The 21,219-nt window shown below is 38.1% G+C and overlaps 1 protein-coding gene across 3 annotated transcripts in view; it reads right to left on the bottom strand.

Annotated features, from left to right (window-relative positions):
• Positions 1 to 21,219, bottom strand: part of LOC149029142 (CAP-gly domain linker) — a 60,384-nt gene that overhangs the window by 25,347 nt on the left and 13,818 nt on the right. The window contains exons 3-5 of one of the 3 annotated variants that reach the window (XM_089140569.1): positions 15,654 to 15,853; positions 9,047 to 9,158; positions 603 to 712 (exon numbers count right to left, since the gene is read on the bottom strand). In XM_089140569.1, the coding sequence (XP_088996695.1) occupies positions 634 to 712; positions 9,047 to 9,158; positions 15,654 to 15,853 (391 nt within the window). In that variant the 3' untranslated portion in view covers positions 603 to 633. Of the gene's footprint in view, positions 1 to 602; positions 713 to 9,046; positions 9,159 to 15,653; positions 15,854 to 21,219 lie in introns of those variants that run through there. The other 2 variants (XM_089140584.1, XM_089140576.1) reach the window with 2 other exon arrangements.

The following is a 21,219-nucleotide window of genomic DNA, read 5'->3' as shown; positions in this document are numbered from 1 at the left end:
GTTAACACTCAACTCTCAACTACTCAAACTCGAGTCTCAACGTCTCTAACACCGAAATTCATGAATCATTAAATACATTTAAACAATACCAAAAAAAAATTAATTACATATAATATTTTCATTTTATTTATGTAAAAGACTAACGGGCTGACGGTGGGCCGCACACGGGCTGGGCCGGACCAGCCCAAAACCGTTCAGGCTGAGGACCCTCAGCCCAATTACGGCCCATTAAGGATCGGTTCGGGCCGGTTCGGGCTATAACAGGCCGGTTCGGTCCGGTTTTAACGGTTTGGGTTGAAAATGTCCTCAGCCCAATTACGGCCCATTAAGGATCGGTTCGGGCCGGTTCAGGCTATAACAGGCCGGTTCGGTCCGGTTTTAACGGTTTGGGTTGAAAATTGACACCCCTACTAGCCCTAATTGGCCCCGACCCTGATTAGCCTTGTGCCTGGCCCTGATTGACCCTATCTTGGCCCAATAAAAGTATCATAAGTAAACTAAAAATAAAATTCATAGAAATATAAAATGATTCAAGCTCATACAAAATGATAAAATAATCAATAAGTTGATGATGTTGCTTTAAACATAAATAAATTCATACTCCATAATTCTATATTGATCTCTAAAAATCTCTCATTGCTTTGACGATGGAAATTGAAAACCTCTTCCATTACTTTGGTGATGGAAATTGAAAACGCCTCCCATTGATATCCTTATTCAACAAAAAAAAAATCATATTCAAAACTTTGTTAAGTAAATCAACGATAATTTAGTATTGATATTTTTTTCGTAGTTAAAGAAAATTATATTTTAGTTACAAACACAGCTATCTGTCCTTAATATTTTTCCCCCCTTCTTCTAAAATATCACATTGGAGGCAAAAGAAAGATGTCAATATTCATGATGAGAAGTTAGGGTCTAGATTTGTTATATATTAATTCTCTATATATTAGCTTTTATTATTTATAATATATTATCTCGCCTTCGTCCCAAAAAAAAAAAATCAACGATTTTTTGGAACTAAAAATGACTTAGTTCAAAAAATAAAAATTATCTTAAAAATAATAAAAAGTGAACTCATAGTCTAATATGATCAAAATGACTGAAGGTCAAAGTCAAGACTTATAGTTATATCAATGTTAATGTGAAGATTAGGGTAAAAATCTAATACATGATCAAGGTCAAATTAACATGAAGACTAGAGCAAGAATTAGGGTCAGGATCGGGCTAAAATCAGGTGGATGCTTACTACATTGGTAATGAATATATAATTTATTTTTATTAATTTTTTACAAAACATGATCATGTTTTTAAAATTTGACACGTGTCAAATATTCACCCATGTGGATTAAAATTAATTCTTCTTTGTATGGGTGGAGGGTCTAGACTCAAATCAAGGCCTAAGTCATGGGCCTAAATCAAGGCCAAGATTAGAGCCAATCAGGGCCAAGATCAGGGCCAAGATCAGGGTCAAAATCAGGGCCAGAATCAGGACCAAGATCAGGGTCAGAATCAGGACCAAAATCAAGGCCAGGATCAGGGTCAAGAATCGGGGCCGAAATCGGGGCCGAATCAGGGTCAAAATTAAGGTCAGAATCAGGGCCATGATCAAGGTCGAGATCAAGGTCAAATCAGGGCTAGAATCAGGGCCAAAATTAGGGACGGGTCAGGATGGGCTGGGCGGGCTAGAGAGTAATCCCAGGCCCACCCTTGGCCCTAGTTCAAGGCCAGAATATTTTGACCTTAACCTGCCCTTAGGGCCATAATCTTTAGCCCAAACCCTATTCGGGCTTAGTGCAGGCTTAGGGCGGGTCAGGGCCGCCAGGGCCAAACTTGCACCCCTAAGTCTTTAGACCCAAAGCAATTTGACTAAGACTCAAACTGGGGAGCCTTATCCATTAAGGGTTCCCCTCACAAACAGGATTCGACTAATTTAATAACAAAAGGACTCCTAGAAGAAACCCTAATTGAACTCTTACATAAGACATCTAGAAGGAATCCAATTACTAACTCTGAGAATGAGTCCTACTTGAAAATTGGACTCTTAAGTCAGTCTTACATAGACTAGGACTCTTTGGGACTCTGTCATAACTCACAAATACTAACCCAAATAAAAGAATAAAGATATTTCCATGACCCTTGGATCGAGGGAGCTCCAACTAATCCCCTTTTGAACCCCAAAAAGGCTGAAAATTACTAGAATGCCCCTGGGGTATTCAGCCTAATTTGGGGTAGGCCTCTTTGGTCTAGGCTTTCTGGCCCAATTATAGGAGGGTGCAACCGTAGTTACATCACAGCCACATTGCAGGGAGAATTTTAAATGCCTCTATACAAAGAAGCAATCTAATCCAGATTGAATGAATTAGCAGAACTATGAGTAGACCTAAGATAACCTTAAGAGAAGTGGCAAAAAATGACATGCATGGGTTAGGCATTGTATCCAGTATGGCATCAAATAGAGCTGATTGGAAGGCAAGAACCTATGTAGCTGACCCCAGTTGGGACAATGCTTGTTGTTGTAATTAAACTATTTTCGAGGTTAGGGTGTTAAGATTTTGGGATTTTGGGGTACTTTCCTAGGGTGCACAGAAGCATAATAGCCATTGCAAGAGAGAAATAAACATATATAGGGGTAATAGTCGCTAGGACACTTGAATTAATCCTTGAACTTGTAGAATTTCAACATTTTGAAGCTTCTTAATTGGGAGATCAAATGAGACAGCTCAAGGAAATTATAGGAGAAGGGGAAAGAGTGAAGGAATTATCAACAGTAACTCACAAAGCAACAATGCTCGAAATAAACTACAAACTTCCATTAATGGAATCATGGATCTAACTGTGGAATAACATCAATATACATTTCCAAAATGGCTGATATAACCATTCAATTAGGATAAGAGTTACTATTCATGGTTACTTTTCATGCGAAGAATAAGTTCAGCTATCTTATTGGAACTACATCCTCAAATAAGGCTCAAATAAAATAGTAAATATACATAGACTAACTAAAAATAAAAATAAAAAACCTCAACCTAAACCAAACCCATGATTACAGCTGCCGGTGTAAGGGGGTATCCCCTACAGCTGACATACACCTAATGGTGCTGGTGTAGAGATTCCTACAGCTGAGGCTGTTTTTAGACAGCCAAACTGCATCATCATCAAGCTGCCACGTTGAAGTATCTATCTATCTATCCTTTGGAATGCTTAAATTTTCTGAAGTTGATTATGTAGTACCCAAACTGGGTCTTCCAGCACCGTATGAACTTAACCAGCCCTGACAAATAAAAACGTACTTTTTGCCATTGAGTTGCTGAATTATGGTTTCTGCCTATTGGATTAACTTCAGGTTCATTTATTATGTTCTAACAAATGAATGGATGAAATACCTTCTGATATAACAAAATTCTAGAGTTTTTCTTGTAGGGATTTTGCTCTAGATTTGGGCTCACCCAAGGGTCTTCTCTCAGGAAACCAGCAGTCTTCTAGGGCTGTACATGCTTGTAATAGGAGATTTCTTGGATGAATTAGGGTTTGAAGTGATAAGGCAATGCCCTAGAAGGGTCCGGCCAGGCTTAGGACCAAAGGAAATTGAATGTAGGGCTTGTTACTATGCTGTAATTGCATTTTTAGATCTGGAACATGGTTTAGGTTTGAGTTCAGGGGGTTCTAGGGTTGAGGGTGAAAGGCATTATGGTTCAGCTGCTGCTGTACTGTATTTCCAGAATTGTAGTTCTAGGTCAGTTCTTAGGGAATGATGTTTTAGGATTTTGGTTGGGCTTTGGAAGGGGCTGTTGTTGTCGTTTATAGTTTCAGGTTAATTCTAATAGGCTTAGGTCAGTCCTAATCAGTTTGGGTTAGGTTTGAAGAGTCCTATTGGGGTTAGGAAGCTTGGAATGGGATGGGGTTGGGATTGAGGTGAGACAGGCATTGGGGAAGCTAATCCTAATAGGGTGAGGGGATTGGATTTTGGGTGTGAAAGATATAGGAGCTCTAATGAAATTAGGGTTTAAGGTTTCTAGAGGTTGATGATGAATTGCAGAAAATTTGTAAACCTAATGGATAATGGTAAGAGGAGGGGTACAATCCAACGAGAAGAGGGAGGGGTGGTAAGGGGTTGGGATATAAGAGTTCTAGAGGGAAGGGCAAAGCTGCTGCTGCTGCAGGAAAGAGGGGAGGGGTTAGGGATGCTTGCAGGTAGGGTAGGAGATGAGGATGAGGGTTAGAAAGGGGCTGGAGTTGATGTCCACTTGCTTGGAGATAGTTAATGGCTGCTTCTGATGTGACCTTGACCACCCCCATAATTGGGCCCGAAATCTAGGCCCAAAAGGCACAATCTAGAGTTGGCCGAATACCCAAGTGGTGTTTTGGTCAGTTTTCTAGCTCTTTTAGGGCTCAAGATGGATATAGCTGGAAAATTGGAACCCCTCAATCCAAGGGTTATGGATCTAACTTTGCTTTTTTATTTGGTTTAGAATATTCTGAGTTATGGAAGAATACCAGTCTAATTTAATTTCTCAAGTTGAGTTGTGCTTGAATAGGTTATAAGAGTTTAGTTTTGATTTGTTGAGTCTTTAGTTAACTTAAACTAGGCACATGACTTTTAATTAAAAAGGAATTCAGCATGTGCTTATTTAAGTTAAGTCGAAGTCTAATAATTAGCATGTGTCTTTTATTATATTCCAAACCGAGAGTTGAGGTCTTTAAGTAATTATAATTAGACTTCAAGAGTTTTGGTTTGGTGGTACGATCCTTGTCAATTAAGGATTCCCACCCTAGTTAGAGTCTATTGAAAGCAATAAATAGCTAAACAGTCTATGTAATTTTCAGTTTTGATGATTAATAAAATTGTCGAGTTTTGGGATCAGGTTTCCTAGTTGAGTAGAAATTGTTGAAGTTCAAGCTTCTTCTCCATTCCAGCACTCTACAAGCAATCATCAAGCAACCCACAATCATTCACAGTTTTCCACAAGTAGCAACCCCAGCCCCTTCCTAATCCCCAGCTTCTTCTTCTAGACCACCCGCAAGCTTCTTCTCACCTCCCCATATACCTTTTTTTTCCTTTTTTTCAAGAATTTTTCTGGAATTTTCGGACTTTATATCAGACCCTAAATTCAAGGTCAGATCTACCAAAATCTAACCGTTAGATCCATCCCACACTTTAGGAACATCATCCCCCTAACCCTACTGACCTTTCGTCCTATTTTCAACCTAATCGGACCAAGCCCTAACCTAAGCCAAGTAAGAAACCTAGTTTGAACCATAACCTTAAAGGATTAAATTTGAAGTTGTAAAACAACAAAATCAGAGTTAGTTCTAGCCTAACCGAACGCTTGACTCATTTCACACTAAACCCTAGAAACTTAAAACACCGAAACCCTAATTTCCAAACAATTTTGTTAAAATTTCACATCTCCTTTAGAGTTATGAAACACCCTGAATCAACCTTCCTCTTTGCTGGAATTCCTGGGCAGCCCATAGATTTAGGGAAAGTCCTGAAATACCCTTAACCCTAAATATGGGTTTAATCAGCTGCACTTGAAAAGACTGCAGGACTGGATGAAGAAGCGCTGAACTTGAAGAAGATACACTCTCAAATCTGCAGTGGTGGTCCTAAGAAAGCCACAACTTTATTTGTCTCCAAACTCTCAATTTGTCATTCAGTTCAACTTGTGTATACAGAGATTGAAGACTTCATTTATAGCCTCTAGAAGAAACAAAATAAGACTCAAACTAGGAAACCTAATTGACTTCAAACTAACTTTCTAATTTAAATTAGGACTCTGACTTGATTACAACCTCTCATCTAAACAAGGACTTTATCATAGCTTACTCTAGAGAGATCCAATTAGGATTCTAAGAATAGATGTGCATTCCTAAGAAGAAGTATACTCAAACTAGGGGATCCCAACACAACTAGGAATCACCTAGACAAGGACTTTGCAATAAAACACAAAATATGATCCAAATAATAAAACAAAAATAGATCTAGGGTCTAACAACAATCTAGACTCAATGAGATCTAGACCTAGGACACCACAAAATTGGTAAAGTTACCAAAATATCCTTGGTTCTAAATAGGAGTCCCAGGACTTGGGGAAGTAACCCTAGGCCCTGTGGAACCCTAGAAACAGTTTACATCACCTTCCCATAGTCCTGATGAGATATTGCTGAGTCAGAAACGGTAATTTATGTGTTTTTCTGATATTTATGTATGGTAAGACTACTTAAAAACAGAAATATATATGGAATTATATCTACATAGAAGTACATCTCCTGGTGATAGTGGTTGTGGTCATGGTTGTTGGGGGCAGTGATGGGGGTTGTGGTGGCGCCGTGACAGTGGTGGCCGTTGAAGTTTCGAAGGGAATTGGTGATTTCATGCATGTTCTCCTCCCCACACCCCCACCCTCCAAAACAAAACAAAAATAAAGAAAGAAAAAAAATAGATGCATTTCAGTATTTGATCATTTCCAAGAGAAAAAGGTAAAAAAGCAAACCGTACAATACATACAAGTTATATTCCACAAAACTACAACCTAATTTCTAATTCTTTGTATTGAAATAAAACTTTTAAGCTTTGGATAACTAGGAGAGATCCCGCTTTGGTGGAATTTTGCAATTGATTCCGCAGCTAAACATAGATTGGAAAATATTAAAGACCTTTACACTGCTGGTTCAGGTTCCAGTGTTTATGTTAATGGGTAGGAATTTGTGATCTACTACAGTGCTAGATTGAATCCACTAATATCGGGATATGGGTGATAAGAACCACTGCTGGAATGAAAGTGACAGGAAGCCTATGCATAACTCTTTTAAGCTAATCAAAAGATTTGAACACAAGACACTGACAGCTGCCAATTCCAAAACAGAAGAGGAGGCCTCAGATTTTTAATACTTAAGGACTGGCTCTTGAATATATGATATAGAAACCATAAAACATTCTCTATAGGGTAAATATATGTAATGAGTCAAAGGTGTTAACTTTATAGCACAGAAATTTGACAGGTTTTTAAAGAAAACAAAAGATGTCCCTGCCAGTTTTGCTTTAAGAGAAAATAGATTGTGGTTAGTGAGTTAGTCATGACTCATTCTATCCAGGTTTATGGATGCAGAAGATGAACAATCTGATTCTTTCAGGGATGAATGCAGAAGATGAACCATCTGATTCTTTCAAGGATGATCAAGAAGGACCGTCGGTAGCCCCTTCCAGACCCAGGTCTTATGAGCCCTTGGTCAAGTCCAACATTCAGTCCAAGTTTAAGACCCGTTCAGATATGGACTGAATATCTCTGGCCTGTACAGTCCAGTTGTGCAATCCTTGGGACAGAAAAGCCTGGCATAGAAAGCCTATCAAAGTCTTGTGTCTTCTTAAAATCCTACACAGCATTTAACTGGATGTAGAGGTCTTTTAGTTGGGTATCTTTTCATACTTGGAAGATTCATTGTTTTCTTTGTAGTTCCAGAGTCCTGGAATAAGTTTCTTCTAAGGCTTTGCTTTTCTAGGTTTGGAATTCTATTTAGCTTGGAATTCCAGCAGTCTAATTATTTGAAGTAAATTTATTGCCTCCATGCCTGTGGCTATAAAAGCAAAATCACATGAGCTTCATTGGCACAAAATTTTTTTAATAAAAAAAAGGTTTTTTTTAAAATTTTTTTTTTGGGTTTGGGAAAAAAAAAAAAATTTTGGTTTTTTTTGGGGGACTTTTGTAACTAGGGGGGGTTTTAAAGTGGTTTTGGGGGTTTTTAGGCCCTAACATTAAATGTTTTTTGGGATAATTATTGTTGCCCCCTTGTACTTTGATTTTATTACTACTTTATCCCCTGTACTTTTTAAAATTACTATTCCAACCTCTAACTTTGTCAACAATTACTAATGCCCCCCTACCGTTAAGCTCCGTCAGTTTACTAATGATGTGGCATCTATATATTTTTTCAAAATCCCAAAAATAACCTTGCAATTATCTTTTTACTTATTTGCTCTTTTTTCAAGTTATAATACTACCCTTAATACGAAAAAATTAACTTTAATTTCACTTTTCTTTTTTAGAAAGAAACCACCAAATAAAGGAAAGATGTGATTTTTTTTTCTCTAAAAATAAATCACCAAATAAAGGAAAGATGTAATTAAATAGAAACTAAAATATTAAGAAATATCAAATTTAATTCAAAGCTGAAAATTGAAAATCACCTAATATATGCTGACCATTATGTATGTTACCAAATTTTCTATCAATTAGATCTTATATGCTAATTTTTTTGTAAAACTTCCATCATGGTGATTATGAAAAATTTAAGTGGAATGTGAAAGTTTCAACAATCATAAGTATGTGGTCCCACCAAATCCAAAACTAATTCTAAAATATAAGATTTGAAGGATATAATTGACATGCAATATAGTTTCTATAAATGAGGGTAATGCCATATTTTTTACTTCTTAATTTTAAGGGTAAAATGGACATTTCATATTTGATGTTAACAGCCACTTAACACCTTTAGAAGTGAGGGGGGCAATAGTAATTTCACAAAGAAGGGTGTTTGATTAGTAATAAAACCAAAGTATAAGGGGGAGTAATTATCCCATGTTTTTTCTGTTAAACTTCCTTAGGTTTAATTTCAATTTTATTAACCATCATTATCTTCAACCTTGCATAAAGCCACCTGCAACGGGGCTAGGTGACTCTTTTTGTCCAACACAACCTATTTTTGATCTGGTTGTTCTACAGAATTAATCCTCCAAAAATCTGCCATTCAGATTCTCCATTAAAGACTCTGGACTGCTGGAATGATCTTAAGGACTGCAAACCAGAATATTGTCCAGGCCATTATCAAGTTTTGATTTCAAAAGCATTTGATAAGTTAAAAGACGTTAACAGGTACAGAATCATGTTTGGCTGGTTTCAATAGTCTTGCTAACCTCTAAATTAAAGGAAAGAAAAAGAAGAAATTCAAGCTTAGCTCAGAAACCACAGAGAGAAGTGAAGAAGCAAACAAGCGATCTCTTACTTCAAGAAGATGGAACCATTTAGACTAAAAGAAATTTTACCAGGGGTGGTTGCCACTCAAGCATGCTGCCAGTAATAGAGTCTTCAACTCGTCAATATCTTCAAGCAACTTCTTGTCTTCCATATTTCGACACAGTATATCAACATTTAAGGCTGTGAATACAACAAATCACATGATTATGTTGCACCTTCCAGGAAGTGGTAACATGCAGGGGAAAAAATTTCGATATTTTCAAGTACCATCAGCTAAAAAATTGGCATCCGACTAGCATGATTGCAAAAGATTGGGTAAAAACACTACAAACTCAATACCACAAGGATTGAAAGAATGATGAGTTGATGACTTGTGAGAGAGTCCTGGTTGTATGGCAAATTATAGCACTTCAAATGCAATAATACATCAGATACAACAGTAAGACATCATTAATGTCAAATGTCAAATCCAACTGCCAGGATTGAAGTGGAACCATATTCAGGTAAGCTTTTTAAGTCAAGGAATTTGAATGTATAGTGGAAAAAACCAAATGATCGTTTGAAGATGAATACCTGGACAAAAAAAAAAGACTTTTTTATGGTAAAGGGGAAGAAACAAATATTACGTTCCGTTCAGAAAATCATCCTTTTGAAAGTGCTTACTAGATGTGGTTCTGAGGTTGGACCTCTGTATTTCACTACACATTATTTTCAACATTTATCAGAAAATGAGAACTCAAAAGTCTTCCATACTACCATAGGATTGAGCTGTCATAAGAGTTGTCCCCATAGAAAAAAAAATTTTAAAATAATAATAAATTTAATAAATCATAGAAGAATGCTACAGTAAAAAGGAGAAAGAAACCTGCAAATGTCTGGAATCCACTTGTCCCCGTGGTTAACTTGATATTGTATTAACAACAGAAAGAAAATAAAGGAAGAAAATGAGGAAGTAAACTGGGAAGGATGTTAACCAGCTCTCACTGATGTGAACATAGAGACCCCCCCCCAACCCGAAACCCTAAGTGGGGCCCATAGATGGCTACAGGAAGCCTCCATAACCTAGCCAACCCCCTAGTAGGGGTAATTAGGGCATTTCCAGCCCTCTTTCCTTGCTGGAATTAATTCCAGCTTCAGTCCTAGAGTCCTATTTGAGTTTTATTTCTTAAATTGAGTTTTTTTTGGGTCAGTTATTGAGTCCTTGGTTATCTTAAATTTTAGCACATGTGCCTTCGCATTTTAATTAGAAGAAGAAAAAAAACAGGCATTTGTTTATTTAAGTTAACTTAAAGTCGTATTTTCACCATGCGTCTTTAGATCTTCAGATTTAAGTGATGTAACCCAGGGTCTGTTAGATCTTCCAGGATCCTCTTTAGTAAGAACCAGCACAAAACTAGGGTTCTTGGGCAGTTCGGCTAGGGTGGAACAGGGGCTAAGTTTGCTGCCTTTGAGGGTGCAGACCTTATCCTAATGACTTCGATCAAAGGAAGGTTCTGAACAGCCATAGAGATAGGGTTCAGACCTCAAAAGGGTTACAATAGTTGCAGAAATGTTCTGAAAATTTTTGTTTTACTATTTTCTGCCTAAACAGGGAGCTGAATGAAAGAGGAGGGGTTTAATAGGACCTGCAGGGGATGGGATTGAAGGGGGAATGGACTAGGAGGATTGCAGGAAGGTGGGGAGGGTGCCTAAAGGTCTGAAACAGCAAGGGGAGGGGTGTGGGAGTGGTGTTCCTGCTATGCGCAGAACAGGGAGGGAGTAGGGTGTCTTGTGAGTTGCGAGTGGGGGAGAGGGTAAGGGAAAGGCTGCGATGCGTGGTGGGGGTTTCATACTTGTTGATGGCTGGAACTATTGCTTGAAGGCTGAAATGCTTGCTGGAATTAAAGAACTGAATTTAAGAGCTTGAAGAAGATGAAGATCCTGCTGGAATTTTCTGGAATACATTGAGAATTACTCTCCAGCCCAGGCTGCAAGGGTTTCCTTCCCCATGGCCTAAGCCTTCGATTTCTTCAAATAATCCAACCTACTTTATTCAGAATAAAAGAGACTATTTATAGCCAAACTACATGACAATTGGACACAATTTGGGACTCCTTAACTGATAAGGATCCAACTACTGACCTATCTCTTTAACTTAGACTCTAATTAATAAAAGAATTGGACTTTATAGTTTAGGATACCACCACCTTACATGGACTCTCAATTAAAAGTTAAAACACTTGCCAATTAAGATAAACAAGGACTCAGACAACCAACTTTGACCAAGTCAAAACACAACTAACTTATAATGGACTTGGACTCTTCATAACTCAAAATTTACTAACTGAAATAAAAATAAAATTAGATCCATAACCCTTGGATTGAAGGGATTCAAACTAGACCCATGTTGAGCCCTAAAAGGGCAAGGGAAAAGTCCAAAATACTGCTGGGGTATTTGGCCAGCTTTAAGATGGCTTCTTTGGGTCTGGTTTTTGGGGCCCAACCCAAGGTACATCTCTAAGTCAGGAGTCCAGATTAGGTGGTGGGATCTTAGTTTCTTAAGGAATCTCTCTTAGTTTTAAAGTCTTTTAGTAGGCTATAAATAAGCCTACTGTTTCTTTGTAAGTTTTCAAGTTTGATTGAATAAAATAAGTGTCTTTGCGGAACACAAGGTCGTGGTTCTCTTTGGGAGGGCCACGGCAGATTTTGAAGAGTTTTTCAACTACAATCAGCGACTAATCTCCATTCACAGCAGCCATTAGTGCTCTACATAAGTTCCTAACAAGTGAGTGAACACCCCAGCCCCATTCCCATCTTCTTCCCTACCCACGCAAGCATCCCCTACCCTTGTCCTTCCATCTCCAGCTCCTCCCCTGTCCTGCACACCTAGGTAATCCCCTCCCCTTCACTGCTGCATCTCAACGGCAGCATCCCCCACCCCTACGACTCCGCCGTCCCTCTCCCCTAGCATCTGTGAAACCTCCAGACCCTCCCCCACCTTCCTGCTACCCTACGGCTCCCCCATTCTTCCTCCCTCTTAGCTTCTTCTTCCCTGCAGCAACAGATGTACCCCTCCCCCGTTAAACCCCTAAACTCCACCCCCTTTGCCTCCCCTTTCCCTCCTCCTTGGATCGCAAATCACTCCTAACCCCATCCCTACTGTCAATTTCATCTAAAACCTATAACCCTAACTCTTTTTGTGAAATCCAGCCCTATCCTAACCCTAACCTTGACCTGGAACCTTTGATGTTTGTAGGTCCGAAGACCCGGAGTGGAGGAAGGAGAGATTTGTGGGCCCTCTTAGTTAAAGACTTGGTGTATGATTCCAAACCCATAGATATTGACAGTGGTGCCCCTTACTTGGATGCAATGTCAGTGTTCAGTGAGAAACTACACCTAGAAGAGGGGAAGCTTAGTTGAAGTACTTGATGCGCTTCCGGTCTTGTTTCGAAAGTATTTCTCTGATCTAGACTTGTTGATTGACTTGTAGGAGAAAACCCACCTCAATTTGAGTTGTTCTAAACCTTCAATTCCCTGGATCAAGCTTATTATTCTTGCTTGGTCAACTGAGTTGGTCGACTAGGCCAGTCGACCAAAGGATTCCCAAATCCGAGAATTAGATGTTTTTTGGATATTCTCTTCTCTACTTAAGTGATCATCGTGACTTGAACCCTATTTTACTCATTTAGCTTGTTGAGAACGAGGGAAGAGCTTCCCAAGGCACTCTCTTGGTAGTGGTGAAGGAATATTGCATTCAATCATTGCAAATCATTGTCTTTTATCTCCATTATCATCTCTAAGGTATGATTCCTCTCTCTTACACTCCATTCTACTCTATTCTCCTCTTCTTGTTGTTGTAACCATGGAGTTGGTGCTGCAACCTTGCAAACACCACTTCATGTGTTCATTCCTTGCAAATGCATAAGCTCTTTCCAATTCTACCTATGCTATGCTCTCATTTTGATTCTTGTATATGCATTTCCATGATTCTCTTCTTAGCATCTTATATTCTTGTCCTAAACTGAAGTATGAAGCATGCTAGGTCTGATCTTAAGCTAGCATTTGATTGTAATCTATTGCTTAACACCTTCCCTAGCTGATTCCTTATTTCCCCTTGCAATTTCATTTGATTTCAATTGAAAGCTATGATTCTAGCATTTAGAACTTAGGGTTTCAATTTGGGGATTCCTAATTAGACCATTAGATTATGCTAATTACTTGCTAGATAGTGTTCTTATACTGTTACAAGCAATCCCTCCAGATTTCGAAGTGATCCGAGCTCTGGAAGTTAGGTTTTGGATCAAATTCACTATTCAGCCCCGTTCTTGTTCACTTGGTCGACTGGGTTATTCGACCAAGTCAGTCAACCAATTGATTGTTGAATTGTGTAATTCCCCGATTTGATCCGTTCAACCTCCGATTTTCCCGATTTCTTCTCTAACCTTTCATCTATGTTTGTCTAGGGTCTGAATACTATCTTTGGATCATTCTCTTGTGATTATTGGATTAGCTTCACATCGACTCAAGGTAAGGACGGTTATCGCCATAAATGCATAGACTATGTGATTCTTACATTGATGTTGGCAACTTAGTAGGCGTAGCTTCTTTGTTGTATTTGGACATCATATGACTGTTGTACATACTTTAGAACAGTGGTAATATGTTTACATACTCTTGCTTATCATGATTATTATTTCTTGTCAATTTCATATATGATTGATCATGTGATGTTATGACTTATCTTTCAATATGATGAAGTGTCATGTATGTATGATATGATGAAACTGAGAATGTGATTGGATAAGTATAATTTGGGATTGGGGAATGTTCTTTTACATTTCTGTCCTTGGACATCGGAGGGAATAGTATGGGATGTTTTCGAAGATACCCATCGACACTTTCCTGGATTATTAGATGACATACATAGGACTTGCCTAGTGGTGTTGGCTAGGATGTCCTTGTTGTATCAGACCCGAATCGGAAGGGTATAAAGACTGAACGACCCGTGGTAGTAGTGTGGTTTGATGGGCGCTCAAGACCGGTAACCAACTTGTGAGAGGACATAAATCACATTGTGGATACTCGTTAGAGGCCATTTATTGGTAGGGTTGCAAATAGCTAGACTTGGGCTCACGGACACTTGAGACCGATGAGTTATATCCGTGAGAGGACTTGAGAGCTTCCCATCTACTATTTATGGATGACCAATAGGGTTGATGAGTCCGTAGTCAGGGACTATGCTGACTCTAGTGTGAAGGATACCAGAAAGGATCGCAAGGGGCGAAGAATGGAAGTATCCGAATTTGACTTGATATGACTGAGTAGATGACTTGCATTGGGTTAGGCTTTACCGTGACATGCGCCAATACTTATACCAATGGTGATGTGAGAAAGTGGTGACTTAAACCCCAGCCAAGGATTGTCCCAAGGGATGCAGGACCCAATTACCACCGGAGAACCCAAGATACCGAGATGGTTGAGGGAAGAGTGCTTTGAGACCTACCCAAAGAAGTATGGTGCTATGACTTAAAGCATGTCTACCCTAGAGACTAGCATATATAGAGTTAGAATCATATTTGCATCATCTGTTTCATATCATCTTGCATCATTTATGCCTTGTATCACGTGACTTATGTATTATGGAATAACTGCCTTGTTGAGTTCTTTCGAACTCATTCCTTTCTATGCAATTGTTTTGTTAGACTACTCTATAGGTACAGAAGGATATGATGGCGCCTACCCAGAGACGAACCCGAATGAGGCATACTACCCTCAAGGTACTGGCTACCATGAAGATTACAGTGAAGATACCGAGGGTGATTGTGCTTCGTACCAGGATTAGTTCGACTATGGTGTAGGAGCGGTCGTGCTTGGTCTCATATGTTTATACCCACGAAGATATTTTGTATAAGACCGAGGAAACGATTGTGTAGACTTTTATATCGTTATGTCTCTTTTTAAGACTTGGATCTGTAATACTTAACTTTAATTTGATCTACTTTTCGTTGTTACTGAGGGAGTGATTTCCGCTCACTCTCTTCTTTTGGATTATGCATTGGTATCGTTTAATTCCGCACTCTGATTACATTATTACCTATACTTATCATGATTTCATTGTTTATATGCTTTGACCTTGATTATATTATTGTTCATGATTGTGTTATCGCGTATGTGGGAGGCATGGTTGCTCGATACTTGATCCTTGGGACTGTAGATCACATACCCAGGTATGTCAGGTAGGGTACCGGCTAGGTGGATGTGACACTTTTAGACTTGCTGCACTTCATCTTCTTCCTATAAATTTCAGCAACTTATTTTTCAAACTTCTGAAACCTAAATCCACTGCAATTCATACCCTCCCCTATGTTCCAAAATCATTAAAATAAGATCTGAAAAAACCCTCTCATTGCTGGAATTCCTGGGCAGCCCTAAGTTTTAGGGAAATTCTACTACTACCCTAACCCTAAAACTGGGTTTACATCACTCACTCTCTCAAGTCTCAACACAGTGCTTCTAAATTACATGAGAATGAAACAATTTCCCTAAGGCAGACAAACATATAGTGCTCATTTGCCAATAACATAAAATGACTAAAATTCCCCTCTACAGACCTGGCAAACATTGTTATGGAAAATTCAAATGTCAAGCTAGCACTTAGCATTTCAAATTGTAAAAGGAAACGATGGATCCTCTTACCAGAAATAGAACCATTAAGCTCCCCAAGGATATCTTCTACAAATGCTGACAGTGAATTTCTCAGCACATCAATTTTTGCACTCACGTTATCATTTTCATTTTCAAGGAGATTTTTCTCCAACAACAATGACTTCAATTCCTCATTTTCTCCCTCCACAATGTCCCTCTGGAAATTTCTACATTGGACAATAAATGCTTCTCTGAACAAAACAATGCAACTCCATTATCTTCATGATTGGCCTAAGGTGTGCCAAGGAAACACTAACTAAAAATACATGGCTAGGATTTGCAAGATGAAAAGGAAGTTACACCAAATAATAGTCTATTACACTGATAGAATCACAGATGACCAAAGATACTGATTTTTTTTTTTTTCCTGCATTAAACTAGTAATCAGAAATATCAATGGCTTGTAAAGTAACCAGAGAAAAACAGAATTTTTTTTTTTTTTTTGTGCTTCCTTTTTTCTTTTACCCAGTGACTAATAACAATTCAGATAAATGGCTAGAACCTATATACAAATTTTGCTTTTCAGGAAATAAACATACTTAGTTTAGAAGGGGACACAAGCCAACTTTTTTCTCACCAGCTGAAGCCATTCAATTACGGTAAGAAAACAATGAAAGATGGTGCATCCTGGGTGGGACCACTTTATGACTACAACCTCCTGGTTCTTAGACAATGCACTTACTATGAAAAACAAGTGCTGAAGAGCTAGTGCAGCACAGTTGTACCCCAGTTAAATATTCCATCAGCATATTCTGACCATTTAATCATTTTCTTTTCTCACCAGACACATCTGAAGACAACTCTAACTAAAGAATATTGTGCAACTCATAAGGCAATAAATTCTTTCTAAGCTTTTTGGGAAATAAAAAAGTTGAATTCTTTTCTTATTTTAGATACAAAATTCATGTAGCCCACAACAGGTGGAGTATTGAAAGCTGGACACTAGGTTTTAAGAATTCATAATTTGATCTCTTTAGCAATAAAAGAAACAGAACACAGTACATTTAACATAAAACAGTTGATAAAAAAAATAAATCAATGGAATATATATGCCAAACCATGAATTTAAGATGCATTTACATATATTATCATTAAATAACTGGGAGAAAGTAAATTAAAATTATATATTTGTAATAGTCACCCAAAAAATTATTTAATTGTAAAATGTGAAAGGAGAAAAAAAGAATAAGAGATCAGTTACAAAAATAATATTTTCTTTTGTTGAATAAAAAGTCAAAAACAATATTATTAGTGTTAAACTAACACTTGTTCTTGATTAGACATGTCATAAATATATGAAAGCACAATAGGAGCTATTCAAAAGATGTGCATAACACATTTACACTCAAGTAATATAATATTTGATGTAGCACAACAGGTTACTGTTCATGCTGCAGTAACGTGAAGAGTAACCTGGAGATTATTCTTCCTATTCTGTGGGTCCAAGTCCAGCTTGGAAGGAGATAAAATAAGAGATGCTGTTTTGCATGGGAGTTTAAAAGATAAATGTAGGATTTAATTATTAATATATGGGGATAATTCTGTAACCAGATTTTTAACGTGTAGGATTATTAGGATCAGCTTTGTCAGTTTTAAATTGCTAAGAGTCCTAGTAGGGTCAGTTTTACTTGGTTTTAAATTGCCAAGGGTCCTTCTATAGTTCTTTTCTTACAAAAGTATGTCTGTTTTATTATTCAAACATTTATTGTCAGCTTATTGGAGATGGAATGGAAAGATGAATTAAAGCTTGAGCTTTGTTGTTTGCAGCTCCCATTCCCTCTCTCATCTTCTCTTCTCCTTGTGAGTGAGCTCTTCGTCAACTACAACTCTTAAGTCTTCTCAGGCTTCTTTCTTATTTTCTTCTTCTCTATTCAGTCCCCCATAAATATCACAAGAAAGTTAATGAGTTACTAATTAGTAAACCTAATGCAGGAAGATTTGGTTCAATTAGATTGGCTCGTTTGGTTCCAATTCTGGTTCAACCCATGATTTTGGCTCAAGAGATGGTTAAGTTCAGGACCTTCAGATTCTTCTGGAAACCAGAAGCCAAAAGCCAGTCATAGCAGCTTGCTTTAATTAGCTTATTTCATGTATGTTGAAATTCCAGCTACGGCTATTGGCTTGAGGAGATAAGAATTAATATTGGGTAAGCTTACCAAGTGAAGGTTGTTAATGGGTGTTTTAAGACATTTGGGCTAAGAGGGCCCATAGTCAATATAGTTCATTTCAATTGAATGAGGTTGAACTATGCTCCCTCTGTCCCACTTTATCTTTTGACTTCTCTCCGTGTCTTTCATCATTTCCCGCATGATTTGAAATTCTATTATTCTCTTTCTCACCACAAGCAAATTTATCCATCTGATCTGTGTCATGAATTTGTTGACACACACACAAATATACACACATTAGGTTTCTAACACCTCCAATGTCCATAACTTGACACTAATTTGAAGACCTGGAAACACTTCTGCCTAATCCATGTGAGTCAAGTCTTTTCCTCAAAAAGTGAGACATTTATGGACAAAGGAAAAAGGGCACTCTCAGGTTAGATTTTATTGGAAATCCTCTATAGTGTGCAGAGTATGAGTTTAATTGGTGCCAATTTGAAGCTCGAAATAGGTGCATGATGAGAAAAAGAATGTATGGTGAAGGCTTTGACATAAGGATCTATAAATGGGTTCATATAGAGAGGGTTCTCCAACCAATCATGGTTAATGGTTATGCTATATGACAGATCAACTATGATAATAATATTAATTGGTGGGTGTAACACTCCAATGCAATCAAAATGAACCTAGTAGCAAAACCACTAAAGAGCATGTATGCCCCAGAAAACTTAAAAAATAAAAAAAATATAAAAAAAAAAAAGAGGGGGAAATAATTGGCAAATATATGAATGCAAATTACAAGAATGATGAATTAAATGTGTTGAGAAAAAACAATTAGGGTAGAATGGCTTATCGATCAATGATATCAAGCCTTCTATTTATAATTAAGTGGAAAGTACACTATTACAAGGAATAGAATTTTACATGAATACAAACTCTAATTTAACTCCTATACAAACTCTAATTGAACGCCTAGTAGAATCCAACACTCCCCCTCAAGTTGAGGCATAGATATTAGTCATGCCCAACTTGCCTACAAAGAAAGGAAATCTCTTTCTTTCAAACCCTTAGTGAAAACACCTACTACTTGGTCTCCAGATCTTACAAAAGGCATGCAGATAAGCCCTTGTTAGAAATATACCTTTCTTTGATCGAGCCACCTCAATCCCTAAGAAATACTGTAGCTTCCCTAGATCTTTAATTTCAAACTCTCTGCCAAGAAAGTCCTTCAACTTTTGAATTTCTTCACCATCATTCCCTGTGATGACAATATCATCTACATAGACAATGAGAAGTGTGATGTTAGTACCTGACTTCTTGACAAATAGTGTATGATTATCATTGCTTTGCTTGTACCCAATAGAAGTCATTGCCTTCAGGAGGCGTCCAAACCAGCATCTAGGAGACTGTTTTAACCCATAAATTTACCTCTTCAACCGACAAACTTTCCCTGCAGTATTGTCATCGAAGAAACCATGTGGGATTTCCATATAGACTTCTTCTGCTAACTCCCCATGTAAGAAAGCATTCTTTACGTCTAATTGGTGCAAGTTCCAGTCTTTGTTCACATCTACAAACAACAGAACTCTGACAGTGTTTAGTTTCGCAACAGGGGCAAAGGTCTCCTTATAATCAATCACATAGGTCTGGGTAAACCCCTTTGCAACTAGTCTAGCTTTCAACTTGTTGACTGATCCATCCACATTTTCTTTAACCACAAATACCCATTTGCAGCCCACTGGTTTTTTTCCTGGAGGAAGCGTAACCAACTCCCAAGTGTCATTTTTCTTCATTGCCTACATTTCCTCTACCATAGCTGCCTTCCATCTCTTATCAACATAGGTTTCCTGCCAACTTTTAGGAACAGATGATAGAGAGAATATAAAAGCACGGTAGGAGTCAGACAAAGAATTATAAGAAACATATTTAGCTATGGGATGTTGAGTACAAGATCTGACACCTTTTCTAACAGCAATAGGAAGATCAAAAGAAGATACCTTTAGGGGAATAGTAGAATCTGATTTTGGAGCAGGAGACTGAAGTAGTAACGTATCACCTTTCTCCACCTGCTTTAGCCAGTTGTAATTCTTCCTCTGATAAGTCTGCACCTCCTAATTCTGGTCAATTTGGTTTTTAAAGACCCCAACAGTGTGTCTCACAGGAGTGGTCTCCCCCTAGCTAGGTTCTTCATATGGTTCAGAAAACGAAGGGGGAGGATTAGAGTCCTCAAGTATACTGGCCGAAGTCTCCCCCTGGTCAGGAAACTCTTCTGTGACTCTTAAGTTGTGTTGGTGTGTGATAGGAAGATCTAGAGTTAGAAAGAACACCTCTCCTCTAGGACTCTCCCCCTGGAGAGGTGTATAGTAAGGGCAAGAGATGCCGATTCTTCCTTTCGGCAACCCCATTTTGGGCAGCCGTATCAATGCAACTGATCTGGTGTATTATGCCAGAGTCAGAGAGATATCTCTAAAATTCACCATCAATATACGTTGTGCCATTGTCACTGCGAAGGATCTTCACAGTGGCATTTAACTGAGTTTTAATCATATTATGAAAATCACGAAAACATCGAAAAACCTCATTTTTTTGTTTTAATAGATAAATCCATGTAGAACGAAAGTGATAATCAATAAAAGTAACAAAGTACCTATGGCCAGTAATAGACACATGTCGGCAGGGACCCCACACATCAGTATGAATTAGCATAAAAGGAATAACTTTTCTATTATGAAGAGAAGGCAAATAAGTAGAACGAGTTTGCTTCGCAAAAATGCAGGCTTCACAAAAAAAATCATCCTCATTACAAGAAGAAACTAAATTAGGAAATATTTTCTTAAGAGTTCCTAGAGGGGGGTGACCTAGCCTACGATGCCACTGATGAAGGTCTGATATTACCAAATGGACCTGATTAGAAGATGTAGTCAGAGCAAAAGTAATTCCTTCAATCGGCTTAAGCAAATAAAGTCTATTGTCTAGTTTAACACATCCAATCTCCTTCCCTGTGACCAAATCCTGGAAGACACAATAAGATGGGAAAAATGTCACTGTACAATTCAAGTCATGTGTAAGACTACTGATAGAGAGGAAGTTAGTAGAGAAAGAGGGAACATGTAAAACTTTAGACAAAGAAAGTGATGGAGAATGTTGAATGGTCCCTTTTCCAGCAATGGAAGAATAGGAGCCATTAGCAATTCGAACTTTATCTTTTCAAGAAGTTGGAGAATATTGTAAGAAAGATGAGGATAAACCTATCATATGATTTGTGGCTCCTGTATCAATAATCCAAGGAGTAGAAACTGAAGAAACTTGAAAGCCTGTAAAAGTTTTACCTGAAGTAGCAAGGTAGGAGTTGGTATGGGTAGTAGAGGAAGCAGTGGTCGAGGTCATGACTGGGCGATGAGAAGACTGCAGAATACGTCGCAGAGTAGCGAACTCCTCCTGTGAAAAAC

The sequence above is a fragment of the Hakea prostrata genome, chromosome 1 (assembly GCF_041222555.1).
Source record: "Hakea prostrata isolate BN-2017 chromosome 1, UWA_Hpros_2, whole genome shotgun sequence".
NCBI lineage: Eukaryota > Viridiplantae > Streptophyta > Magnoliopsida > Proteales > Proteaceae > Hakea > Hakea prostrata.
Note: the sequence above shows the minus strand (reverse complement) of the source record. Positions and strands in the feature narration are given on the sequence as shown.